At 33.0% G+C, this 22743-nt stretch overlaps 2 protein-coding genes and 4 pseudogenes across 2 annotated transcripts; 1 reads left to right on the top strand and 5 right to left on the bottom strand.

Annotated features, from left to right (window-relative positions):
- Positions 1-8071: 8071 nt before the first annotated feature.
- LOC148937472 (uncharacterized) lies at positions 8072-9363 on the bottom strand (annotated as a pseudogene).
- A 1641-nt stretch (positions 9364-11004) lies between these two features.
- On the bottom strand, positions 11005-13388 carry LOC148937473 (uncharacterized; annotated as a pseudogene).
- On the bottom strand, positions 13336-14311 carry LOC148937474 (uncharacterized; annotated as a pseudogene).
- Positions 14312-14335: 24 nt separating this feature from the next.
- LOC148937475 (ATP-dependent DNA helicase PIF6-like) lies at positions 14336-16166 on the top strand (annotated as a pseudogene).
- A 2404-nt stretch (positions 16167-18570) lies between these two features.
- Positions 18571-20274, bottom strand: LOC148937476 (uncharacterized). Its single transcript, XM_089072205.1, has one exon. It carries the CDS (start codon positions 20272-20274, stop codon positions 18571-18573), a length of 1704 nt encoding a protein of 567 aa, XP_088928331.1.
- An 876-nt stretch (positions 20275-21150) lies between these two features.
- LOC148937477 (uncharacterized) lies at positions 21151-21777 on the bottom strand. The gene is made up of 2 exons (XM_089072206.1): positions 21550-21777; positions 21151-21501 (listed from the first exon to the last, which is right to left on the bottom strand). The coding sequence occupies exons 1-2, from the start codon at positions 21775-21777 to the stop codon at positions 21151-21153; spliced, it is 579 nt and encodes a 192-aa protein (XP_088928332.1).
- Positions 21778-22743: the final 966 nt, after the last annotated feature.

Below are 22743 nucleotides of genomic sequence, written 5' to 3' on the forward strand. Positions count from 1 at the left end.
TGCAGGATAGCTTCCGTGATCCTCGCGAGCGCGTGATGAAGCGCGGCCGCCGTCACCGGTTGTTCCAACGAGACTGTTTCCCCTCTTTCTTCTCGTACTAGCTCCATCGGCCCCATATTCTCTAAATGAGACATAATCGTCTCAATAAGAGTTTTTCGATCGTCCGACAGCGGGAAGCGAAAGCGTTTCGCTTCCTTTTGGAGTTGCTCCAACGGTGCTGCCTCAAGTGTCGCCCTTGTCCTCGGCATCACGTTCTGCACACGTGCACACTTTGCTCCGTACCCGTGACCGACACAGCGCTCTTCTAATGACACGCGAATTCAGATCCTACTTCTGAAATTTTGATTGTAAGATTCTTTATTATTTTGAATTTGAATATTTGAATAACATAAAAGTAACAGTTTGTCAGGAATTGGTGTCCATTATTTCAAATACTGTCCGTTCGATTAATACGCGCACTCAGAGGAATTGACCACCGTAATAAATAATGGAGCAGGCATAATAACTTGTAGACAATTTATCAATATAATACTGAGAATGTATTTTCACTGACGAGCTCTGCTCGAAATACAACAATAATGTTATAATATCAATTCACACGATACCTCGACTACGACTATGATACTAGATTTCGACTATTCGACTTGGACTCTTGCGGATGACACGTCTGTCTAATCCGCCGATTGAGGAGAGAGTGTCCATCGCCTGCTGCTCCGAACAATTGGAGTACGTTCGATGATTTTAAAACAAATACGAATTGCATCAGCCCTTTTCTGATTGGTCGTCTCGATGTATCGCACGACAGCACTGTGGTCGATCAAGAGACGTTTTTTTTGGCCGTCGAACAGCACTCTTGGCATCATTCATCAGTTGCCTTAGGAACTTCTTACAAAATATTATCTTACCTCTGTTTGTTGCTCGGCCATTTTTTAAATAAACAAATATATCATTATGGTTTCTGTTGTCACTGTCATTTGTACTGTCAGTATTACTAATGTTGCACTATATTCACTATCCGAAGTTTGTTCTTTTTTTCTTGCATTAAAAATATTTTTATGGAAGAGTGCAAGAGTATAAAAGTATTTAATGAGATTAAATTAAAAATCTTTCGACATTTAAATCATACAAGAAATCTATTTTATTTTGAAAAAATGTGATATTTAAATTAAAATTGGCACCAATTTTTAATCTAATATATAAAATTACCATACTATAATGAGATAAACTAACTTTTAATCTCATTAAATAAATCAAATCTTACGACAGTAAAACTATATACAAGAAATTTATGTATGTGTTTATAAAAAAAATTTGTATATTAGAAAATAAATAAATTTTTAATTGATACAAAAATGTAATATAAAAAAATAGCGCCAATTTATAATCTAATAAAATAAAAAGAAATAATCTTATAAAGATGAAAGATAATAATATTGTACTTACATTTACACGTTAGATATCAAAATTAGCATGAACTTAAAGTCAATAATTATAATTTTATATTATAAAAATGATGACGTTCAAAACACCCTCGCGAAAATGATCACAATATTATATTTGCGTTGATTCGAAATACAGTACAAGATGTTAAAATTGTAATAAATTTTTTTATAAGAATTATATGAAAAAAATACTTATTTTATGTATCAGATATAGAAAACTAAAAAGAAATAAAGTATATTTTGTTCAAAATATAATAAAAACTACATTATTCAGTGATCTTTAATAGCTCCGGAATATTTCGAAATCAATAATTAATATCTATTAGAAAATCCTCCTGTAATAATAATCCTTTAACATGTATTATGAAAAATATTCAGATAAATAATGATATCGTCTTTCACATAAGAATAAACACAAGTGTATATATATATATATATATATATATATATATATATGTGTGTGTAAATCGAGATATGTTAGAAATAACTTGAATAAGAACACGTGCTTTACTCGGCGAAGCAGAATCTTCGCGCCTAATATAAACTATATTAAATCTAATAACTTCATATAATATAATATAATATAATATCAAGATCATATCAATTGAATACATTAACAGAAACATTCAAAATATCAATCATTCAAAGTATAAATCATAATTGATAAGTGTGTAGAAAGTGATAGACAATGCAATAACAGGTTAAAAAATATATTTAAAAAAATTTATAATATCTATTTAAAATAAAGAATGAATACATATATATAAAGATATATATATATATAAATATATAATATATAAATATATATATATATATATATATATATTTTATAGCGGCACGTAGTTAGAGATATAATTTGAGTTTTAATTCGTTTAAAGATATAAATTTAAAAAGTATGTTCTACTTCAAATCAATTAAATCATTATTTTTTTACTTTTACAGATTTTTTTACAAGCAATTAATCAAATGTAAATATAAGCCATAAGCCAAGTTAAGTAGCAGCAAAGTTTTAATCTGCATAAGTAATATATCATATCATAATGATTTTTTTATTAAAAAAATAAAAAAAGTTGCTAAGTGCACATGTAATGTGCAAAAGAAAATTTATGTTAAAAAATTAAATGCTCCGACATATGTGATTTTAAATAAATAAATAAATCGAACTTATTCCATTTGTTAGAAATTCGAACTTAAATGCAGGACGATCTGTTAACCAGAAAGAATAAACTTATGTTAAAAAAAGATGCTCCGGCATATGTGGTATTAAATTATTTCTTTTGTAATTTTAAGATATCAAGTCACCAAATCAGATCAGATCAGATGCTCGTTTCGTTTGGCAGAAATTCTAAGAGTTTATTCTAGCTGATGACAGATTATCGGCATATAAGTTTGAATTTTTGTTAAACGGAAGAAGTACTTGACTCGACGATTAGATATTTGAAATAAACTTAAAAAAGAAATAATTTAATGTTACATATGCCAGAATATTTAGTTTTTAACATAAGTTTATTCTTGATGATCGGCATGTAAATTCGAATTTTTATTAAATCTAGACTAAGCACTTAATTCGGCAACTTGATATTTTAATTTTAAAATAACGCTATAAAATAAAGAAATAATTTAATATTACACACAAAGTGTTACGTATCTTTTTATTTCAATTAAAGAATCTTCTAACCCATATAATAGTAGCTTTAATTCTCTTTAAAAAATAATAATATAAATTTATTTAAATTTATCTCAATTCAAATAATATGTTCCCAATTCAAGTGGTAAGCTTTCATTTTATCTTAATACATATGTGTATATAACAATTTTCTTTTTTTATTTAATAATACGTTTCGCTTATTGTATAAAACCAAAGTGATACGTATTTTTTTATTTTTATTGAAAAGTCTTCTACTCCAAGTAATAGTAGCTTTAATTTTCTTTAAAAAATAATATAAATTTGCGTTATTTAACTCAATTTTATAATTATTTAATAATACATTTCGCTTGTAGCTTTTTAAATTTACTGCATACTGTCTATCTGTAAACAGTAGCAGCACTGTTTTACGTTATTATGTGAAAAATTTGTTGTAAATATATATATACAATATATATATATATATATATATATATATATATATATATATACACAAATATATACACACATACATACATATATGTTCTGTTATTAACTTCTGAAGTGATTCATTGAACAAATTTCATAATTTCAAGTATTTTATTTTATACATAATCATTTAATATTGGCTATCTAAATAACACCTATAGATTGAAGATAAAAAGAAATACTGGAATTAAAAATTATTTATTATCGAGGAAGATCTCATGCAATAGTAAAGTTATGGAAAAGTTTGTAGTTGACAAAATATTTTATATTTTATCATACTATATTTTAACATAAAATATAAAATATTAAGTAATTAATTTTTTGTATTTAATTGTTTTTAATTTTCTTAATACTTTTATACAGAATAATGAGATAAATCAATTGGTCATTGGTCATTCATATTAACCAATTTTTGCTTTAAGCATTTTTTTCTATTTCCAAAACTATAAGTGTTATTTCAAGTTCAAGTTATTCAAGTTGATTTTAAGCGATATAATAAGTATAATAAGATATCATATTTACAATCATTTAATACAATCATTTAATTCAAAATAATTTTAAAAAAGAAAAATAAATTTAAAAAAACAATATTAATTAGATAAATTATTAAATAAAAAATTTGACAATGAATCATTAAATCATCTTATAAAAATAATAAATGAATCATATTACATAAATATTTTTCTTTTACAGATCAAATCAGATAAAGCAAAATAATATTATATATCAGCTTCAGCGCTGTATATCGGCTGTCATAATATATATTTTCTGCTTGGTGCTGTATCTCCTTGTTGTCGCATATTAATTGTTAATTCATCATATTCAAATAGTAGTCTACAAATTAATTTCTTAAAGTTCAATATATTTGTAACGACATCCGACTCACCCCCCGCTCATTGTTTAAAATAATATTAAGCGTCCTCGACCGATCAACCGTCGGGGCATCGACACGGCGATCTTTTCACGATCCCACTGTCGTAAAATCACGTTGAATATCAGACGAAGCAAAACGGAGATCACACGGCTGCACGTGCGCAGAGCGTGAATAAACACGCACCGGTTAGGCCACAGCCGCTGGCCCCGCTGCCGATCGCGCCACCGAACATCTTCGCGGAATAATCGAGCGCGTTCGGCGAATTATCGCGAATATTTTGGCGAGAGCATCCCCCGGAACTACTCCGACCCGAATTCGACCGATCCGTACCCGACTACTCCCGACCGACGGCCGACTCGGGTATATTAAGCGACTCCGGTGGATCGCGACCTATCACCGGCGAGACAGTAAGGCGTCCAGTATTGCTCTCGATATTTCCAGTCCTGTCCAACACAAAGCGATCTAGGGTGCTTTCTATCGCGCCAAGAGCTTCATGAAAGCCGATCGCTCCTTTCATCCACAGCGCACAAGCTTTATCACAGATTGAGGGACTTCTCAAATCTGGGCTCTAAAAGCAAGCCCTTGTGCGCACCTTCCGCCGCTGACGATCAAAAAGCAGGGAGTTTCCTGCATTCCAAAAACCACAGCACAAAAAGACGGACAGTACGCATGATGAAACGCACGAACAGCTGATCCGTCATAACAAGCGCGCCGAAGACCCCTCGCACCCGCGCCGCGCCTACCGTGAACGCACCGAATTCACGCAATCGACCGCGAGCTGAATCTATTGTACGATTCTCGGAACCCGCGTCGCTTTTCACGAAACCGAAGGCGAAATTCCGGGACAAATACTTGTAAATATTGTACATACCAAAACTCAGTCAATAAAACTGTAAATACATGAAGTTAGCACTAAATATAGACTTTGGTATATAAAATCAAAAAGGCTCTCGATATTTTATTTCTCTTCAATAATCCTGATCATATCCGATCGACGCTATCCCGCGAAACACATCTTACCCGAGACGTTTTATATTTATCAATTTTTTTCTTTCAATAAATGAACAAAAACAAAATCTTCGTGTACAGGAAGTAATTGAAGAAGATCTGCAAATAAAAGAATATGTTTTCTATCATTACATTCAGTAGTGTCATATATTTCAGATAATCAAAGATGTATATACATTAATTAAATTAAATTAGATATCATTGATATTTCATCTATTATAAAAGTATAATATCATTTAAATTCACTCGTAAAACTTTCAACATGATTGTTTATATTTAGGATAATTGTTTATATTTAGGTGTATGACCATGTTCAACAAGTAATTGAAACAATCTGTGAATTGTCAAACCGTCTATATTATTAGGAGTACAAAAAAGTTCTGAGCTTTAGATTTCATACAACCGAAATAACAATTTAAATTTTATATATCTTCCCGCCCTTTTGCGGGAAGATATATAAAGCGTTGACATTTGGCCTTCTAAAATGCCATACGGTTTGGCGTTTGATGCACATAATCTCAAAAATCAGTAGTGTTCACGATGGCAATAACAAAAGATCATATTCGCATATTTTCCATCCACTTCGCGTTTCATCTGAAGAAAAATGCTGCTGAAACCACTGCAATGATTTGTGCTGCATATGGAGAGAACTATAAGTCATACTACATGTAAAAGATGGTATCAAAAATTTCGCCAAGGAGATTTCAGTCTTGAAGATGAATCGCGTGCTGGACGCCCTCAAAAGATTGAAACGGACGAATTGCAAGCACTGCTGGATATAAACTCTGCGCAAACTGAAAAGGAGTTTGCACAACAGCTTGGTGTTACGCAGCAAATCATTTCCGTACGTTTATATACGATGGGGAAGGTTTAGAAGGAAGGCAGATGGGTTCTGCATGATTGTCCGAAGACAACAAAAATCGTCGGCGTGACACTCACTTTACTTTCAAAGTTCCGGGAAAAAGATTTTCTGCACAAAATCATTACAGGCGATGAAAAGTGGATTCTTTATGATAACCCTAAACGTAGAAAATCATGGGTTAACCTTGGTCAACCTTTGACATCGACGCCAAAGTCCAATATCCATGCTAAGAAGGTTTTGCTCTGTATCTGGTGGAATTGGAAAGGTGTGTTGTATTACGAGTTGTTACAACCAGATGAAACAATCACGGCAGATCGCTACAATAATTGACCAATTTGAGCGATGCATTAGAAGAAAAGAAGCCATTTACTGGCCAAGGACATCGTAAAGTGATCTTGCTTCATGACAATGACTCGACCACATGTTGCGAAAGCGACTCAGGATCATATCTTTGCGTTAGGCTGGGAACTTCTCCCGCACGCGGCGTATAGCCCAGACATGGCGCCTTCCGATTATTACCTATTCCGGTCACTGCAACATCATTTGACTGATACACATTTCATGAGATTTGAAGAGATACGAAAATGCATTGATGACTTTATCGCTTCGAAGTCGGTGAGCTTCTATCGTCAAGGAATTCGCGAGCTACCCGAAAGATGGCAAAAGGTCGTTGATGCAAACGGGGAATATTTCATTGATTAATATTTTTTTGTTTGTTTTTGAATAAAGATTGAATTTTACAAAAAAAAGCTCAGAACTTTTTTGTACACCTAATAAATGCTGCAATACCTGTAGGTGCTACTACAGCAGTTTCTTTAAGATTTTGTTTTATCCAACATTTAATAATCTTAATTAGAAAACTTTTTCCAGTACCACCTTCACCGCTAACATATAATCATAATACTGATTTATTTAATTTAATAGTGCTAATAATTCTATCAAATACTCTCTTTTGATCCGTGTTTAATTTTATTATCATTTCAGAAACATCCTCTTCTTTAATTTTAGCTCCAAGATTTTTAAAGTCCTGCATAGCTTCATCCGCCTTTATGTTTTGCACATCTATTGCATTTTCTGGATCATCTTGAGATGCATCTTGTTTTTGCAATTCATTATCTAAATATTTCTGAACTAACTGTTTTGCAGTTTCAAGTGTCGTTTTCAATTCTTCTAATTTTTTCGTGATATTGTAATGCTTCTACAAGATGTAATTTAATTCTGTGAAATGATTCTGTAGGTGTCACATTTTTAAGATTATCTAATTTCCGCCATGGTTGAAACATAAGTAATAATGCAAAAAAATATTTTTCTGTGTATGAACGTCATATCTGTAATGATTAACTAAATGTTTACGTTGCCGTCGTTTAAGATAATAATTTTTTCCTATCTTATAATATTCAATATCTTCATTTTGTGGTTTAGTTTTTGTGATATCATACCATTGCACAAATGCATAAAGAGATGTATGTTCCAATCCTTCTGATCTATTTGGACAATGATCATCATCTATTACAGATGGACAAAATATATCCATAATATAAGTAGATTCATTATCAAGAATTTCAATATCCTTACAACTTTTCAATTTTCTGGATCGTATCTAATTAACATCTAATTAACATCTCCATTTAATTGTATTTCGATCAGTTCCATATAAAGGAATACCTAACAATGTATCGGCAGCTTCAAGAGCCGCATTCTCTATTATTCGTAAATCGCATAGTAATATTCCAGAGACAACTTGCTAATGATTTATTTTTATTATTTTTGTAGTTAAGAATAGATTCAGACAATTCACATTTTCCTGCTTTATTTATATATTTAGTAATGTACCAGGTTAGAAGAGACGACTTTTCATCAATAAATTGAATATCCATGTTTTCTTCCCACGCAGTAAGAAGAAAAGAACAGGATTGTAATCATTAATGTTAATTTCTTCATTCGTTCTGAGGATAATATTGTATAGTCTACTTCTGCATTTTAATTGTTTTCTACCTGCTATGGAACTTACGACATCTCGTATTTGTAATGTTTCTGTCACAAAACGTGGAAATCCAAAACGACATTTACGAATAACTTTGCGTCCCACTTTCTTAGAACGGAGACAATAATTATTATGCACATGTTGTTGATGTGTATTAACACATCTGTAGAATACGGAGAAATATTTTTATTTGGTATTTTACAACTTATATATTGTAAAATAAATTTCGAAATCTTCATTAGAAGATTCCTCAAGAATCGGCGCATTTTTTATCCAAATTAATATATGAAAATGTTGTATTCCTCTTTCTTGATATTCTTGTCGCCAAAAATAATGCGCAACTTCTCCGATCAGATGATCTTTTGAACAAATAAAATCAAACATTGTATGGAACTTATTATTCAGAAATCTTGATGTTGATACTGGATCTATAGCAACAAGTGCATTAATAGATATTGATATAGGAAAATTGTTTTCTTTATTTATTTTTCGAAGATACTCGCCTAAATTTTTCCACAATCATTCGCTCGGACTTAATGTTAAAAACCAAGTTGCAGGATAATATTGTGTCATGCAATTTAAATCACTTCTCGGTTTACGCCATATTGTTCCGTATTTCTCAAAGCAGAAAATATTGTACTTAAATTAGATTCCAAAAGTTCCTTTGACATTGCTTTTAAATATTCTCCAGCTGTATAACGAAGACGTGGATTAGTTACATTCATTTTATGATAAATTCCACTTATTTGATAAATATTTGCATCATTTAATAAATAAAATAAATACTGTTGATTTAATCTATATTGAAAGTGTTTTGATGTCAAGCGACATTTAATAAATTCATGTTCATTAAGTTTAACCGGTTTATCTGGTTTCATGTTGTTCATTAATGCCAAAAGGATATAAATCTGGAAAACATAATAAATATAAATATTTTTCACGATTATCTAAGGGCTTTTCTTGAACTTTTAACATCTGATACAAAGCTGTTGCGCTTTTGTTAATTCTTTTTTCGTACAAAAGATATATAGTATATTGCTCATAATATTCATTAATTTCATCAGTAATCTGTGTTAACATTGTGTTACGTCCGGGGGACTCCACGAATTCTTCTCTTTCGGAAAAAGACAACGGTTGCTAATCTGAAAATGAAGTGCTTCTAACGATTTAAAGAAACCTTAAATAAGTAAACAAAAATCCCTCTCGAGATACGTCTCACTATCAAAAAAATAATTCTTGCGATAGACCGCTTTGTCGGCACCGACAAATTTATGACATACCAATAAAATTAAAAAATATTAACAAAAGCAAATTCCTAACGGATAAGAAACGCGTCGGATCGTTTGAGGGTGACACTCCCCAAATTGGTGGGGAAACTAAGGGAGACATCAATCAAGAAGAAATGATTAGCGGCCGTTGGCGGCCACACCAATGAATGATTGAGGATGTGGAATGGCGGGAAAATTTTTATTAACTAATTCCATCATTTGCTAGGAAATCTGGAAATATAAAAACAACCACAATTCACAGAACACCACTCCCCTTCTTCCTCTATACTCACAATTTTTCTAAACTATCATTCGACAAGCCAACGCGGAAATCCATCACGCCCTCAGATATTCCTACCTCTTCGGAACTCTTTAAAAACCGCGACTTGGAGCGGATCGCTCTCTTCTCTTCCCGCTTCTCATCGCTACACATCTTCACGGACGGAACCATCCAAAGTTGTCGACAAATCTTTTTATCAGTTAGAATCTGCGCGATTCTTACATTTTTCGTGTGACTCGATTAAGCCTAGCCATTACACTTCTCGACTCACCAGCGGCCGCTACAATAAAAGTAAGTCCATCTTTATCACTTTTTCCCGCGGTAGATTAGCAGTTTGGTTCGCGACTTCTACATATTTGTTTCATTAAAACACTCCAACATTCCAAATTGGCAAGCCGCTGATTAATTCGGTGAAGCTGCCTTCCCCGATTTCTTCACACTCCGACTTGGCAAGCCGCCGATTAACTCGATGAAGCTGCCTCCCCCGATTCCACAACATTACAACCTGGCAAGCCGCCGATTGATTCGGTGAAGCTGCCTTATCACGATTCCTCAATTTCTCTTTCATCTGACTCTCTTTTACATAGTGAACCAAACGAACACCATCCCGAATAGACGAACAAAACGGGCATTGCGACACCGTCGGGAAAAGTCTAATAAGCGGATTCGTCGCGAAACCTGCCACGCCGAAGAACTCGCGGAGCAATTGATAGACTTAGAACCGAGACTAGCCAACATCACCTTACAACAGTACGTCACCGCCCTTCGCTCCGCGGCAGATTTTGAAAGACAATGTACTCCAGAGAACTTCGACGTGGAGAAGTTCTTCAATCTCGTCCGCCAATTTCCTCGCTCTCCCACCCATCCACCTCCTGACATCTTCTTCATTAAAAGAAGGTTCAAACCCGACAGTCAGTTTTGGGATCAGATCTCAAAACACCAAATTATTACTGATACCCTATGTATATTTTTCGTGATCCTCTTCCCTACCTCATCCCAGTCAAGGCTTTCCGCAGCGCTCACCCTGATCCCCCGCCACACCTGCAACCCGATCCCATCGACATGCTCGCGATCACCAATTTTTTACTCCAATTGGAACAACATTGGGTATATAAAATCCAGATTTTCTTTTGTTTATTGTTATTTACTATTATTCAAAATTTATGTATAAAATTTGTTTTTTTTTCTTTTTGTAACCAGTATCTCAACCCTTTAATGTACACAGAGAAATTTCCGAATAAACATTGTAATTTATTATTATTATTATTAAATTAGTTAACCCGAATTCCGTCTCAATTTCTTTACTCTAAAACTTGACCCCGAACCATTCACGGCTCCCTGAGGATCGCATGAGGTCCATCCCTGGTAAAAGAGATTCGGTTCTCTGACCAAAAAACGGACCACCGATAACGCGGGCGCAGGCAAGGGTAATAACGTCACCGACGCTGACCCGATTCCTGCCCCCCTTAACGCGCGTTCGACTCGATGAAGGTATTATCTTTCGTCCAGAACCACATACGGACGTAACAATTGCTTTATGTTGATCTTCCGTTATAGATTCTACATTTTTTGAATTTCAGATTTTGAATTATATAATAACTCACGATTATTTAATGCGGTTACTGTATCAGTTTCTATTTCTTCTAAGTAAAATTCTGGATTGTCTAATTTTTTCAATTGTAATTCGTTATGTACTTTTGATAAAATAATATGAGAATATAACAAATTATTACTTTTTAACCATTTCAAAGCGTCAAATACTTTCTCATAGTATTCATCAATTCTTCCCAAATAATTTCCGATTTTGTAGGAATACTTCTAACTAAGACATATAATTCATGATTTATATTTAATGCATCAGTATTGGAACATAACTTTTTTAACGTTTCTTAAAGGAAGTGGCAAATGAAATATTCTTCCTTTTACTTTTGGTATCATTTGTTTGTGAGGCAATTTTTTATTCATAACAGTTCCCATTTAAAGATCGTTTAGAATTTAGCTCTCTATATAAGAATTTTTTCGAATGTGTTCAAAGAAGATATCACTTCAGATATTAACTGCCATAAGATTATTCATAATGCAATAAGCAGGTACTAAACCTTGATGAAATTTTCGGTAACAATAATTATACTGCATATATACTGTGGATTAATATTTTTGTGTTTAACATATACCATTAAATCTCTCCATGCTGGAATATCTATTTTTGATTGAACTTTACTAACTTCAGAAATATTTCTTTTATAGCAAAGTCTCTCATGATACGCAAACATATTGTGACGTATCCATTGAACGTTCAGTGAACGCTTTAAATGCATTATGATATTTAGAAATAATATTGTCTTTACTCAAAATAGTATCAGAATTTTGATACTTATATGTATTTACTTTTTCCTGTGCTGAAGTAATAATTTTATTCAATATATCTAAATCAGCGCTAGTTAATGCCGTATCAAGTTCTAACATTTTTCAATAAAAATGTGTAAGTCTATATATTAAGCGTCTAATATATTTTACTTGTGGAAAATGCGGAGATAATAGTTGAATTGGCAAAAACATTGCTTTACAATTAATTAAATCGATATAACATCTATACAGTGACCCAATCTTTTACCTGGAGTTTTTATGGTAGATTTACAATTATGAATAATTGTATTAATTTTGATATATTTTTTAAAGTGCATATATTTATATTTTCAAGAACTTTTTGATATTTATCAATTAAAATCTCATCAATTTTACATGATGTATCGCACAACCACGACTTTTTCGCTCGTGCTGCTATTAAAGGTAACACATTTACGATTTATCCTTCTGTATTTATTATTAATGATTTCGGTAAAATTATTTTTTCATATAGATTCTATAAAATAATTTTCTGATGAAGTCGTATGTCTAGACATTCCACATAATGCGTATAATTTTTCTTCAATTGTAGAACATTTATTAATCAAAGTTAAATATACCTCTTTTTTTAAGTATAGTTAATATTTTGTACATATTACGAACGTAATTATTTCTGATGTTCCAACGTACGATTTTCTCGACTTGTAAACATTTTTTAATATCTTCTTTAATATTAAGTTTATTTGCAATATTTTTTGTAAATGTTTCTAAATTATCAGAAATTTTTATAAAATTTTTGGATCTAAATTTTTCATATCGTTTAATAATTTTTTGTACATCAAGTTTTTTTAATGCAATTACAGATTTAGCAATTCTTTTTAGATAATATCGCTTATATTATAGAGCCAATTTTTTATTAGGATCTAAAACTTTTTTATATTGTTCAGATTGTTTATTTATAACATAATGCATGCATTTTTGTTCACATATTTTTAAACGATTATTTGCATATTGTTGTCGATCTTTAATATTGTGATTATGTTCAACATTTTCTTGATATCGTTTTTTAGCACAATTACCTATTAGATTTTTATTATACAGGCAGCGCTTTTTAGCACGAGTATCTTCTAGATTTTCATTGTATTGACACCGCTTTTTAGCACATTTACTTTCCAAACATTCTTTATCTTTGGTAATATACTTTTTTTCATTTTGACATATTGAACTTACTATATATAAGCTGCTTTAGCTTTTCTGTCTTTAATTATTGCTAATGGCAACATTTTACAGCACTATGTGAATCTTGAGGAAAATGTTCAATTATATTAGTTTCTAAAATTTTTAACAAATGTAAGCGCATTAAACTATGATTATATTTTACCTTTTCTGGTTTAATATTAAATAACAATGATAACAATGAAACTGCAAAAGCTATTGCGAAAACACCGCAATCATTGCTATTTGGCTGACATTGCACAACAGGAAACTTAATTGCATTATTTTTTTTATATGGATTATTAGAAATAATCTTTTTAAGAATTGTTCATGATATGTAATTTTGTACTACTTAATGAATCATATATAAAAATATTTTTAGTATCATAGTAACTACATACCCAATATTCATCATATGGATCAGGTGAACTGTGTAATATTTGTATATGTTTTTTATTTATCGGTATAGGTTGTATTGTTTCGAGACATTGTATTTGTCATATTTCACAGGTGTATATTCAGAATAATTTCATAATAGATGATGGAAATGTTCCACATGTATGTCTGTCAACCATTCACCATTAATAATTATATTTTTATCTAGGCATTAAAGTCATAAGTTTCTTTTTGTGAATAGACATTTTTTTTCTTTAATCTAAATTAATTGTACTATATATCAATGATTATAGCAGCCATTATACAGCGCTAAGCAGAAAATTAAGGCAACTGTTATACAGGCTTATCGTGAATTGTTACCGCGTATTCGTATTGGTTTATTGACAAATATTCAGATCACGAGATTCCTCAAAAAAGAAAAATATCTTTTACGAATACTTCTTTTAATTCAAGATTGGATGAAATGTGTAATTTTATTATCAATTTACCAATTGACACTGTGTGTTTACTTCCTACTTGTCATATATGTGATATTTTAAACACTGCAATGTTGAATCGTGTTAATTCAAAAGAAGTATTATTAATTGCTGAAGACATGATAAATTGTATTCCATACATAAAAAAAAGTATTGAAAATATTATCGAAAAGGTGATGAAGGTGATACTAGAACAATTGGACTTTCGAAACAAATTATTATTAAGATTGGAGCAAAAGTAATGATAAGACGTAATATTGATGCTAGTTTGGGATTGGTAAATGGTACAATCGCGAAAGTAATATCAATTGTTCAAGATATAAATACTAAATATGTAGAAAAGATCAAATTTTTATTACCTACAGGTTAGAATACTTGATTGAAAGAGTCAGCATTAAATTTCAAGTAATGAATAGAGCTTACTTTATCAGAAAACAATTTCCATTATCATTAAGTTATGGAATCATAAAAGCCAAGGCTTAAGTTTACAAAATGCTATTATGGACATTGGTAATTCTGTATTTAATGCAAGACAAGTTTATGTTGCTTTGTCACGAGTAACATCTAGAGAAGGTTTGTATTTAATTAATTACGATCCCTCATCTATAAAAGCTAATAAAGATATAATTATTGAATATAATCGATTAAAACAAACATATAAATCAGAAGCGAAATTGATTACTATTTCAAAACAAAAATATACTAAAATAAAAGATATTTTATGGACATTACCAAAAGTTATTTCTTCTGTTCAAGAATCATATCAAACGGTTAAAAAAAATACTGCTTGAGTAATACATGGATTTCAAAATAAAGTTTTATCTTACGCAAATGCAGTTTTGCGATGTCTTTTGCATTTAAATTTATTAGAAAGCAAATTTTTGTGTGATAAATTAAATGTTTTAGGTATATTAATGAATCGATATGAAAACGGAATATCTGATTTGAATACATTTACAGTACGACAAGATTTAGAAGGTAATTTTTCTAGCTGCATAAAACAAGATGCATCTGATTTCTCATAGCTATCTGTGAAAAATATGATTATATTAAAAATCTAGTTAAGCAAAATCAAATACGTTCCACTATGCAAAACTACTTGCGATAATACAATTGTTATTACTAATGATAATATTCTTATTTCAATTCCTATTACTAATTTAAAGAAAGACGAAGAAGTTATGATCTTAATAATTTATTAAATATTACTTCTTCGAAGTGATATCACTCTCATGACCTATGTAAAAATTATACAGAGAAAGATACAATATTTAAAAAAGAATTAACATTAACACGAGAAATACTTATCATTTATTTATAATTATTTTCAGAACAAAATGGTAAATTAATAAAAATAAATCAATTTAATTTGCGTGCAGTACCAACAACTACAATATCAGTAGGGGAATAATTTTATAAAGTAATGAATGCCATTTTTCATCATGGATCTATTGAAGATGGTCATTATATAAGTATATGTAGAGATGAAACGTCTAATGGATGGATAACATTGATGATATGCAAATTAACAAGAAAAAATGACCTAGAGGAACAAAAAATGTATATATTTTTTTTAAAAAAGATTATTAAAAAATAATAATTGAATATTGATTGTTTTTTCTAGTATATATAAAGCCTAATAGTAAAATAAAATGTTTCAAATATGCTAAATAATAAATACTATTTGTTACTAAAGAAATGAGTGATATCCTAATAAAATTACCTTTTAAAAAAGGTAAAAAATAACGCCAAGTTCACGCGCTCGTTTTCTTATTTATGTAAAAGAAAGAATTTTATACAAAAATTTTCATCTACAAAAGTCTTTTTAATAATAAATTTCATATTGGTACAAAAGATATTGTACGGGCTTGTATTAGATACTCGAATCGTTTCTCCAACTAAAGTCTTTATTTGCGTATTATTACAGTTTGCTCAGTTCGCTTACTCAATCTCGACTTCCTAGTCTTTTCGCACGCTTGTCTATTTATATAATATCAACTATTACCCTACCTAATAAACAAATGACACGTCGTGGTCTCTCATTTGTTATCTCGCTCGCAAGTATATCGATTTATAATACATGTCGAGTTCGCTCACAATTCGGAGCAACAGTTACAGATTAAATTTATATTTGTTATTATTTTAGTCACCAACATCCCGCCCACCAATTAATCCTGATTAATTTTATTTTTCATCGATAGGCAATTTACAAATTTTAGTGATTGGACGCTTGATAACATTATTTTCGGTTTGAATAGTTAACACGCGAACCTTTTTATCAACTCCCGGATGAAGTTCGATTATTCTGCCAAGTTTCCACTGCAGGGGTGGCATATTGTCGCTTACAATTAAGACTATGTCATTAACAGCTAGATTTTCTCTTTCGATCGTCCATTTGCATTTGCCCTGCAATGACGTTAAGTATTCGACACTCCATCGCTTCCAAAAATGTTGAGTTATACGCTGAGTCAATTGCCATCTGTCAAGTCTGTTAATAGGGACGTCTAATACATTGATGTCTGGCAGACTAATAAGCGGTCCCCCTATTAAAAAATGTGCGGGCGTCAAAGCCTGTAAGTCGTTAGGATCAGAGGACAATTGACATAGCGGTCTTGAATTTAAGCAAGCTTCAATTTGAGCTAAAACCGTCATAAGTTCCTCGAAAACGAGTCGCGTTTCGCCAACAACTCTCTTTAAATGGTATTTACACGATTTTATTCCTGCTTCCCAAATACCACCCATGTGAGGCGCATGGGGGGGAATAAATTTCCATTCTATGCTTTGAGATGTACAATATTCCTCTATCGATTTGGAAAACGTTCTGATTGTCCGATACAATTCCTCAAGCTCTCTTTTTGCGCCGACGAAATTAGTGGCATTGTCGCTATAAATTTTTTGCGGATAACCTCGTCTGCTCACAAAGCGCAATGCAGCCAAGAACGCACTCGATGTCAACTCACTGACTGCTTCTAAATGAACCACTTTAGTCGAAAAGCATATGAACAATGCAATATATGATTTGCGACTTCTTTGTCCTCGGCCCTTACTTGCAACCGTAACAATAGGGCCAGCGTAATCAATTCCCACTATCGAAAATACTCGTTGACAAGCGGTAACCCTATCAGGTGGCAACGGTCCCATTATTTGATCTGACAACCTTGGCTTAACCTTGAAACACGTTACGCATCTCCTTGTTATTCTACGAGCAGTGTTGCGGCCGTTCAAAGGCCAAAATCTTTCCCGAATTGAAGAAAGCAAAGCTTGTGGACCGGCATGTAGCATACGACAATGTTCCCGTTCAAATAATAATTCAACAAATCGACATCTTGCCGGCAGCAAAATCGGATGTTTTTTGTCATGATTAATAGCGGATCTCTGCAACCTGCCGCCCACCCTGAGAATCCCGTCGTTATCTAAAAATGGACTCATATGGGCAAGCGCACTGTTTCTATTTACGCGATCGTTGTTTAAGTCATCCAACTCCCTTGTAAAAAACTGCTCTTGAACATGTTTAATTAATTTTAATTGCGACAGATGCAAATCCCTCACGGATAAGTTATCAAAATTGCGGTTCTCGAAATTGTTTTTAGAATTCGTAATGAATCGATAACACCAAGCAAGTACTCTTTCGATTTTGGTTAATGATGAAAATTTAGAAAACATTGTTTCGATTATCGACTCGGAATTAGCTCGAGCAACAAAAACTCGCATATTTCCTTTTTCTTCCGATTATATGATGTCAAATTCCCGATCGGAAAGTTCGCCCTTTCCTTGACATGGATCTTTGAATTCCGAAAGCCACGGTGGACCTGTCCACCACAATGAATTGCTATGAAAATTGTCAAAATTAATGCCTCGAGAGATTAAGTCCGCGGGATTTTCTGTACCTGCAACATGCCCCCAATGACTGCTAGGCAGGATAGATTGGATTTTGCTGACCCTATTACCGACAAATGTTTTCTGCCGACTCGGTTCACCCGCGATCCATGTAAGAACAACTGACGAATCGCTCCATGCATAGATTTTATGAATCCCAATAGTCAACGACTCACGAACAATCCGCATCAAATCGACCAACAAAACGGCTCCGCATAACTCCAACCGCGGGATGGTTAATTTTTTAACGGGCGCCACGCGTGATTTAGCGCATAACAATCTCGACGCAACTCGATTTGCATCATCAATTGCTCGCACGTAAATACACGTACCATAAGCTCGTTCTGATGCGTCACAAAACGCATGCAGACTGATATGCACCGGATTTCGAACGCCCACAACCCGTCTCGGTATTCGCGTTGTATGAATTTTACTTAGATCTCGGACATACATCCGGCAAATCTGCCGGTAAATCGTCATCCCAACCAAGATTCATTTGCCACGTGAATTGCATTATCAATTTTGCTTTTATAATTATTGGACTCGCCAAGCCCAACGGATCGAACAACTTTGAAATAGCAGACAATACGCTTCGCTTTGACTTCGCATTATGCGTGAATTGAGATTCGAATCGCAACTCATCGCTGCTCGGTTGCCATCGAATACCTAATGTTTTCGTTACGTCTCGCTCATCAGTTATAGCCTGAAAGTCAGTCTCATCATCAATTTTATTCGTTTTAAGGATTAATTCTTTATAATTTGATCGCCACTTATGTAATTTGAATTGTCCGAGCTTTAATAATTCTGTCAATTCTTTAATTAAAATATCCGCTTCATTAACATTATCTACCCCCGTTAAAATATCATCAACATATAAATCTTGAAGCAAGACTCGTGATGCTTGAGGATACTGACTTTCAGCCTCACTCGCCAATTGTCGAACGCTCCTTATTGCTAAAAATGGTGCACAAGATTGTCCATAAGTTACCGTGTTTAGCCGATATTCTCGAATTGGCTCGTCTGGCGAAAAGCGCCATAAAATTCGCTGATAATCCCTATCATTCTCATCGACGAGGATTTGTCGGTACATTTTTTGTATATCGGCTGTAATTACTACTGAATGCGCTCGAAAACGTAAAATAATATTAATTAGTGGATCTTGTAAAGTAGCCCTCACCATTAATGTGTCATTTAAAGATAAACCTGAGCTAGTCTTAGACGAGGCATCGAAAACAACGCGAAGCTTCGTGCTAATAGATGATTCGCGATAAACGCCGTGATGAGGTAAATAAACAGCTTCGCTTGTCATAGCAATTCTCGGAACGACGGTCATATGCCTTAGACTTATGTATTCTCGCATGAATTCTATATATAACTGCCGATACATGTTATTACTTCGAAATTTACGTTCTAAATAGAACAATCGTCTTTCCGCAATCGACCGCGACTCGCCAAGCTTATGTTTGTTGTCTCGGAAAGGCAATCGTACAACAATTCTGCCCTCTGTGTCTCGCGTATGAGTACCCTTAAATATTTCTTCGCATATTCGTTCTTCACTTGATAAAATTGCATTATCGCGACTCGAACAATCCTCGATTTCCCAGAATTTAATTAAAGATTTATTTAAAGAGCTCTGCGTAACTAAACAATTGATTTGACTAATTCCTTCCCTTTTTATATATTGTGCTGGGATTCGACCTGAAATAATCCAACCGAATTTCGTATTCTGTAATGTAGGCAAATCATTTCCGAGCTCAACCCTTGCAGGTTCTAATAACTTTAAAAAGAATTCGCTGCCCAACAGCATGTCGATCTGACTCGGACGATGGTATTGCGGATCGGCTAAATTTAACGTGTCGGTTATTGAAAAAGCTTCACTATTAACTGCCACCGAAGGCAGTTCTCTAGTAATCCTCGGCACTACCAAACAAAATGCAGATAATAGATAAGTGGTTATTCTTGATTTTATCGTTACTTGACATCCGTGATTTATCGTACAAATTGAACTACCAATGCCCGAGACTGCCTCGTGAATGTCCTCTAATTTTAAATTTAATTTAGCACAGGCTGCTCTTGTTATAAAATTCGCTTCGCTCGCGCTATCAAGAAGAACGCGAATAGGTTGATCGAACATGTTCGAGTCTTTTACATATACTATTGCCGTTGACATTAAAATTTCGCCAGATCCCGCGCGATTCGTTGTGTGATGTACCGACAAATTAACGTTCGCTCTTTTATTTTTTCGACCTTCTCCGTTAACCGCTTCAATGTTTGAAGTAACCTTGTCTACTCGAGGCTCTTCTTGTTCTGTATGACACAATGTATTATGCCTCCTCGCGCATTGTCGACAGGAACTCGCTCTACAAGCGCTGACAAAATGATCGTTCCGTAAACAATTAAAACAAAGCGCTTCAATCGCTTAACTTCGTCAATTCTTTCTCGCACAGACAGATTTAAAAATCTTTCACACGAATATATTAAATGAGGACCGCCACATATAAAACAGCGCCCGATGACTGTTGACACGGCTAAACTTACAGTTTGATTATTTCTAGATGTCCTTGCCTCGTTTCTTCCTGCAGATCTTGAGGCCTCGTTTCTTCCAGCGACTCTCGAATTGTCAATCCTCCCTAACGACCTCGGTGTTTCACTGCCTCGTCTGGAGTTCGCTGCCACTCCTCCATAGTTCGATTCCTCTCTGTGGAATGCGCTGCCCAGTCGATCAAGCATTTGCACACGTCGCTGCAAAAAGTCAAATAATAAATCGACCGTAACAGTTTGTCGACCTTCCATACTCTCTTCCCAGCGGCGCCGAGTAACTCTGTCCAGCTTCTCCACCATATATAATATCAAAGAATCCGCCCATGTTTCACTGGTGGACTCCATGGATTTTACAATTCGAAGATGTTTCTGGAAATGATTAATTAATTCTTGAATATCAACGGCTGATTCTCGCTCGACCTTAGGTGCTTCAAATAAACATTGAAGATGTCTTCGCTTTAAAGCTTTCTTATCTTCGTAACGGTTTCTTAAAAGATTCCAGGCCACGTCGTAGTTCCATGCCGAAATCTCGATTGATCTTTGCCGCGCTTCCCGTCAATGCACTGACCAAATATTGCAGCTTTTGAATTGTCGATAAATCGCTGTTATGAATTAATGCGGTAAAGGTATCAGAAAACCGTGTCCAGTCCTCTATTTCTCCCGAAAAGATTGGCAAATTGATTACCGGCAGTTTGACTCTGGCATCAATTTGTGAACCATTTGAACTTAACGCTCTAATTACTTCTGTTTGCTGCTCTATCACTTGTGCAAGTGATTCGCCATCGTTAGTTGTACTTACAGTCGGTTTAATTGCAGCAGCCTATCTCGACAATGTTGCACTCAATTCTACGTATCGTTCTTCAAATACATCGTCTTCTCGTTGATCTTCCATTGGTAGCTCATTCTCTTCGATAACGCATACCAATTGCCGCTGTATTTCGTTAAATTCTTTGTACACTTGCTCTAATTTTTTTGAATATACTGTGACCGTTTCGATGCTCGGCGTCCTCTGACTTGCGTTTTCCACAAACTTCCAAATATGTGTTTGTTTTGCCTTGATATATCCTCGTTGGCGGCGTAATTCTTGCGCGCTCATTTTCGCAGTTGTTTAATCGTTAATCGTAATTGTTAATTGCCTTATTCTCAATCCGGCTCGAAGGACCATGTACGGGCTTGTATTAGATACTCGAATCGTTTCTCCAACTAAAGTCTTTATTTGCATATTATTACAGTTTGCTCAGTTCGCTTACTCAATCTCGACTTCCTAGTCTTTTCGCACGTTTATCTATTTATATAATATCAACTATTACCCTACCTAATAAACAAATGACACGTCGTGGTCTCTCATTTGTTATCTCGCTCGCAAGTATATCGATTTGTAATACATGTCGAGTTCGCTCACAATTCGGAGCAACAGTTACAGATTAAATTTATATTTGTATTATTTTAGTCACCAACAGATATGATATGAAGAACTGGCGCCAACTTCTAATTTAAAATATAAAATAAAAAGAGCTTTACATTGAAATACATTTTATTTTGTAGTTCATTTTTATTTGAAAAATCGTTTCATTATTTCTACAAAAAACATGATATCAAAAATTGACAAACTTTTAATTATATGAAGTAAAGAAAAAACTTTATAACGATGAAAAAAGATGTTATCAATCTAAAATTAATTTGTAGTTGCCAAAAAAATTTTATTGAATTATTGTACTTGTGTTTATATAAAAATACAATATAAAAGAAAATTTGATGTGTAAGAAAAAAAAAATGATAAAATCTTGGCGCGTCCGGGTCGCATTAAAACATACACATACATACATATACTTGTTATATTATATTGCACTCTTACTGTTTATCTTTTTACATTAATAATGTATATATTACTTTTCAAATTATTTGTAATAAATTTTTTATATAATCTTTATTTATATATTTTTCTTTAACATTATATATAAATATATAATATTTAAAAAATTTATTAATAAATATTAAAACACATGTGTTTATACTGGATAACATTCTAATAAAATAAATTTTTAAGTTTCTTGCATTATTT

Source organism: Pogonomyrmex barbatus, unplaced genomic scaffold (genome assembly GCF_055798465.1).
Source record: "Pogonomyrmex barbatus isolate J1 unplaced genomic scaffold, ASM5579846v1 scaffold13, whole genome shotgun sequence".
Lineage (NCBI taxonomy): Eukaryota > Metazoa > Arthropoda > Insecta > Hymenoptera > Formicidae > Pogonomyrmex > Pogonomyrmex barbatus.

Bases quoted from the DNA above. Each gene is read 5' to 3' on its own strand.
- LOC148937476 (XM_089072205.1), bottom strand. From the start codon at position 20,274: ATGTTCGATCAACCTATTCGCGTTCTTCTTGATAGCGCGAGCGAAGCG.
- LOC148937477 (XM_089072206.1), bottom strand. From the start codon at position 21,777: ATGAGCGCGCAAGAATTACGCCGCCAACGAGGATATATCAAGGCAAAA. The intron at 21,502-21,549 runs GTATTTGAAGAA...TTGTCGAGATAG, and splicing joins AAGATCAACGAGAAGACGAT to GCTGCTGCAATTAAACCGAC.